At 32.9% G+C, this 6,143-nt stretch overlaps 1 protein-coding gene across 1 annotated transcript; it reads left to right on the top strand.

The window, feature by feature from the left end:
* Positions 1-1,164: 1,164 nt before the first annotated feature.
* Positions 1,165-6,114, top strand: LOC132728919 (F-box/LRR-repeat protein 6-like; the record flags this gene model as incomplete). Its single annotated transcript, XM_060714640.1, has 5 exons — positions 1,165-1,286; positions 2,561-2,697; positions 4,258-4,439; positions 4,746-4,833; positions 5,981-6,114. Coding segments are annotated over exons 2-5 (535 nt in total), but the record flags the coding sequence as incomplete, so codon positions are not given.
* Between the last annotated feature and the right edge of the window lie 29 nt (positions 6,115-6,143).

Raw genomic sequence — 6,143 nt, forward strand, 5'->3', positions numbered from 1 at the left:
ACCAACGTTCATTATTTCCCAAAAGTTGAAAGTAAGATCAGAAATACCAACAGTTGATAAGATTTTATTTAATATATCTTATAATATTTAAGCACAATGGTTTGGTTATCTACTGCTATCAACATAGAAAAATACTTCAACCCTCGGATCTACGACCATTCCCCGACTTCTAGTTTAACAACGTCAATTTCAGACTACTTTAAAATAGAAAATTCTGAAAACGAAGGTTCAAAACGACAAAATTAAAATTCAAAATGCTGCAGCCTACACCAGATAGGGTATCTTTGCCAAATCTATTATTAAAAAGGTATCTATCTTGATTGAATCATTTGCATTCCCCCGCCCCCTTGTTTTCTCATTTTATTTGCTTATTATTTTTGCCTAGCAAAAATGTTTACGTACCCCTTTACAGATAAGTAGGTATCGATATAGGTGGGTTGCTGTATATCTGTGGCTGCTGTGAAGAAGGCAGCTAGGTAGGTAGGTAAAACAATGAAGTGTAATCTTAAAAAACTAAGAGTTGAAAGCTTTGAAAAAGAACAGTTTTTTTTAATCTCATTGAGCAGACTGTATCGATAGCAATTATATTGACCTTTTCGAAAACCTAGCTAAACACCGTTTTCCGGTACGTTACCGTTTTAGCTCTGGGGAATTACACCAAATGAAGTACATAACACAGTCACGAGATATGTCTATTTTTCTATCATTATTTAACCGTTTAAGGTGAAAAAAATGATGTTTTTGAAGATTATCAATATTCGTTTAATATCTATTGCAAAGTATTCAAAAAAAATTGTTTATAATGAAAATCAATAAAATTCAAACAGACGTAGTGGAATCTTCCATAATAAATAAGGTTATTTTCTGCGTAAACTTGTGTATTTACTTTATTTTTTGTATGGAATTATTCATACAATGATATTTAATTATTTTCTTATAAAGAAATAACTGTTTTATTTCAGTTTAATTTAAAAAAGGCCGAAAACATTTAGTTCGCTATTATACATTCCATTAGGTGAATTCCCCAGAGCTATGTACAGAAAGTACCGGAAAACGGCGTTTAGCTAGGTTTTCGAACCACAAGCTCTTTTCGCGGGAAAAAGATCTTTTCTGTATTTAATCATACCGGTATAGCACGTCTCTTAACGAGAATTATACTGGACAAAATTTACCGCTTAGAACAATTCAAAATGTAAACAAGTTGCACAACCGGCACAAAACCGAAGAAATACTGTAGCTGGTGTTTAAATTATAAAAAAAAATTCCTTGTAATAAGTGAGTATAAGGTAAGCAATTTTTGATAAGATTTATGTTTTATGAAATTGATAGATACAAGTAAAAATCATTTTTTTAGACAAAATTAGATTCTAAATTTATATTTTATCAACTTTTTCTGTTTGGTTATCTGCAGGATAAGACCTCTCGTCTATTCTGTTGAACATTTGTTATTCAGCAAACATCACTCTGTCCAGTAGTCCAATATATCAGACGTTACAGGCTTGTTATAGTTTATGTTGGTCAAGCCTGTTGCTGTGCCCAGAAGCTAAACTATCTCAAAACGATGTCATGTTTAAAGGACTATCTGCCCAGGTGATTGTTGGGATTTCGAGTCAACTCGTCCCGTGGTCAACTCGCCCTTTATTTACTTGGCATTCATGACACATATTTTCTTTCATTCAACAGACTAAAAATTCCACAGGGACCCAGCACAGTGTTGGGATAGTGTAAAAAAGTAATTCTATAAAAAAAAATATATACCTTATATATAATATATAGTCTATATATTATATATAAGGTATATATTTTTTTTTAGAATTACTTTTTTACACTATCCCAACACTTTGCTGGGTCCCTGTGAAAAATTCTGTTAAAAGTGAAAAATTTAAAATGCCCAACTTATTATCTGAATTTAATTATAGTAATACATATCTGTCCAGACATAATTATGGTATTGTATAATTGTAGTGCCAACAATTGAGGCAATTTTAATAGCCTCCTGCATAGGCCTAAAGTACAAGTATCGAAATACTCGGACATAAACCAACTACATGAACCCATAAATACCAAGGACTTTACACGCAAGCTCGAGATGGTCCAGAGGAGAGCTGCAAGATATGTGACGAACCGCTACCACAACACCATAAGCGTATCCTCCATGATCCAACACTTGGGGTGGGAAGACATTAGAGTCACGATGGACTTAAGCCCAGCTGACCATGATGTTCAAGATCTCCAAGGACCTTGTAGACATACCAGTCAGCGATTACCTCACCCCTGCTCTGAGCCGCACTAGAAGTGACCTCTCCAAGAAGTTCCATCAACCATCCACATCTACATCGTACTACAAGAACTCCTAAATATCTTAAATGGGCTTTTCGATCTAACAAACTGGACAAAAGCATTCATGGTTTTCAAGGAAAATTTCGAAATATGTAGTGACTGAATAGCAAACAGTGATGATCTGTGTCGTCTGATTGTGGTATGCAGTGTTAATGTGTGTATCCATCCGAAGGCAATGGGTTAAATATTCTCTGTTTTATGCTTGAATATATATTTTCAGGACAAAATGCCAAAATATCCAAAAGGTATCCTAGGTGTGAGGAAGGACCCAAAGAACCAGATTCTGTTTTCATTTAGTGCAAGACAAGGAGATGAATGGCCTTCAGATGATGATGAGGATTCAGATTATAAACCTGGGTATGTATTGTCTTATTTTCTCTCATTTATAAAACTGGGGTCAACTAACAAGACTGGGCCATTAACTTTTTTAGGATTTAACTCAATATAGTGTTGAAGCATTACCTATAGAGGCTTGTAAAAATCATGATCACAAAGTAGGAAAAAATCACCTTTGTTTTGCCAATTCTTATATTTTTCGTTCATTTAATATTGTACATTAAAAAATTTTGTATATAAATCAAGGTGAAGAGATGAATTTGATGTTTTAGAGTTCATTCTGTTGGGTAAAAAGGCAAGATTTAAGCATTTAATCATTCAAGTGCCTTTTCTGGTATGTACCGGAATACAGTATTTTAATTCACAGTTTATAAAGTGTTGTGCTCCAACACATTTTTTAGTCTCACTCATTTTATTATGTTATAATTTTTTCTCTTGGGTAAAACCCTGAATGAATAATGTAATCTTTCTATTCAAATTTGGGTTTTGATATACATTTGTAGATTAAAATTTAAATAGCTCACGAAAGGATTTATTAGAACTCTGCACTGCTCATTTCAAGTTTTCTGACAAAAGTCATGAAAATTATTTCAGTAAAATACATGTTCTGTTCTGTGATTGTTTATAAATGTCCATTGCAAGATTTTTTTTCCTGACCATTTATTTGTCATCATTGCTATGAAATATTTACATAATCTAATAACAGCATAATGTTTAACATGGACACCTTCTTCTGTATATATTTTGGGTGAATTTTTGTAATTTCAAGACATTTTAATTATTTAGTCAAAATTGTCGATTTTGAAATGGTTTTGATTATCAATCAACAAAAAATATCAGCAATACATTAATGTTGTTTCTATCATTGACGGCTGTGCATGCATTGATATGAAGTTTCTGGTTAAAGGGGACAATTATTAAAAAAACTGTAAACGGTGAAATATTTTTTATAAAAATTTATAAACAGTAAAAGTATGTTGTTTTTGTGATCTAATGACTAATTCTCAAAACAATTGTCACATAGAATGTCACCATTGTCTCTGAAGGAAATATACTATACCAACATATTTCTTTTATACAAATATTTTGGTAATTTTCTTTTTTTTAAAATTCAAACTGTAATATTGTAAACTACAGGCCTGACATACAGCAGATATACAGATTTATACAATTTAAAGCTGAACTAAATGTTACCCCAATGCTCATGCAGATATGTAGGGTAGCTAAAATATGATAAACAAGATCAACAAGGAAAGGCTGCGTTCAATGAACGCAACCCCCAATGTAGGGTACCAGACATTTATGTAGGGTAGCTAAACATTTTTCTGATTTGTTGATCTGGAAGTTTTAACATAAAAATTGGGAAAAATATGTAAGTTCAGCAAGGATTTTGACTGAATTTATTATACCCATTTGTATACTTACAACATTGCCTTTTTTCATTGAATCCATCATTGAATTACTCCCCTTGATGCTTTTTTATGTCAGTCATACACATCATAGTTATCATAGTTTTAGGTCTACGATCTAGTCTAAAATAAAATTTAAATTTGAAAAATGATGTTGAATGTGTTCTTACAGGAAAGGCTCAGACTCGGACAATGAGGGTGCAAGCACAAGCAAACAATCACAGAAAAGAAAAATAAAGCACACAAAGACAAAAAGAAGCACAAAGAAGAAAGTCAAACAGAACAATGATAAATGTACAGACAAAAGAACAAGGCCAAACAACACGAGAGACCACGATCATCCAGCTTTCCACGGTAGGTTTAATTAAGGGTCTCCATGGCAAAGTCGCTAATGTCAGTTTTGAAATTAAAATCATAAAAAAATTCTGTCTGTGTAAATTATGTTGTTTCAAGACAAGAGTTACTTTTACTAACATTAACTTATTTAGTACAGGTTTGTAATTGCTAGGCTTGTTTTTTGAGTAAGATTGGGCAGTATAATAAACCACATGTACCACATGTGCTATTTTCTTTCAATGTAAAAAGAAAGGCGTCTTCTAACTGTTTAAAAGGCCCTGTCATAAATACAACAAAGGTGAAAGGTTTATATCTTCTACTAAGGTGAAGTTCCCTCATTACCAACAGAAATTTGGGAGAAGATCTTCAAGATAATAGTTCAAAAGGATGGAGCATTACCATTTTTAGAAAGGTTTGATTTTGTTATAATTTCTTTTCCATTTCAGTATCAGACTTTAATTTGTTAAATATATTTTGTAACCAGTTTCTCTGACATAAGTATATTTTATGACCTGTTTCTCTTACTATGACACACATTTATTTAGCGACCAGTTTCCCGGACAAAACTTTATTTAGCAACAAGTTTCCCTAACACATTTATATAGCAACCAGTTTCCCTGACACAAATTTATTTTGCAAACAAGTTTCCCTGACACAAATTTATTTAGAAACCAGTTTCCTTTTTTCTCTAAAAAATGATGTTTTCTGTATTATAAATTCGTTATAAAGATTGCTGACAGGTTATATGGCCGTATATAAACGGCTGTTTGCAATATAACCCTCGCCTAGCGGCTTGGGTTATATTTACAAATAGCCGTTTACATGGGGCCATATAACCTGTTAACAATCTTTATAACTAATAATATAAACATTAAAACAAGCAGTATAAACAGCAGAATAGGTAGGACCATATGTGCATACTATGTAATAGATACTTTCATTATTAGCTTGACTATTCGATAAGAATAAGTAGAGCTATTGCAGTCAACCGGGCGTCAGCGTCTGCGTCGGCGTAACCACTTCTGTTAAAGTTTTTGTAATAATTCAAATATTTTCAAAGTCCATCGACATATGGCTTTGAAACTTTGCACATTGGTTCACCATCATGACCCCAACCTGTAGACAGGAGAAGGTAACTCTATCAAGCATTTTGACAGAATTATGCCCCTTTTTCGACTTAGAATTTACGTTAAATTTTTTGCAATACCTAAAATATTTTCGAAGTTCATTGACATATGGCTTTGAAACTTTGCACACTTGTTCACCATCATGACCCCAACTTGTAGACAGGAGGAGGTAACTCTATCAAGCATTTTGACAAAATTATGCCCCTTTTTCGACTTAGAATTTATGTTAAAGTTTTTGTAATACCTCAAATATTTTCAAAGTTCATTGACATATGGCTTTGAAACTTTGCACACTTGTTCACCATCATTACCCCAACCTGTAAACAGGAGGAGGTAACTGTATCAAGCATTTTTTTTTACTATCAAGCACTTAGAATAGTCGAGCGTTGCTGTCCTACCGACAGCTCTTGTTACATTTACTTATAATTAAAGGGCTTCTAAAGTATGCAAGCTATGGAAAGATATAAGTGTACAGCCTCATCTATGGGAAAAAGTAGACATGTCATTTGGATGGATGAATTTAAATGAGACAGCTTTGAGGCAATATGTCAAGAGACTTTGGGCTGGTAAGAACTAAATGCCGGGTGCAAGATAA

The sequence above is a fragment of the Ruditapes philippinarum genome, unplaced genomic scaffold (genome assembly GCF_026571515.1).
Source record: "Ruditapes philippinarum isolate M1 unplaced genomic scaffold, ASM2657151v2 ctg2481_1_1_1_1, whole genome shotgun sequence".
NCBI lineage: Eukaryota > Metazoa > Mollusca > Bivalvia > Venerida > Veneridae > Ruditapes > Ruditapes philippinarum.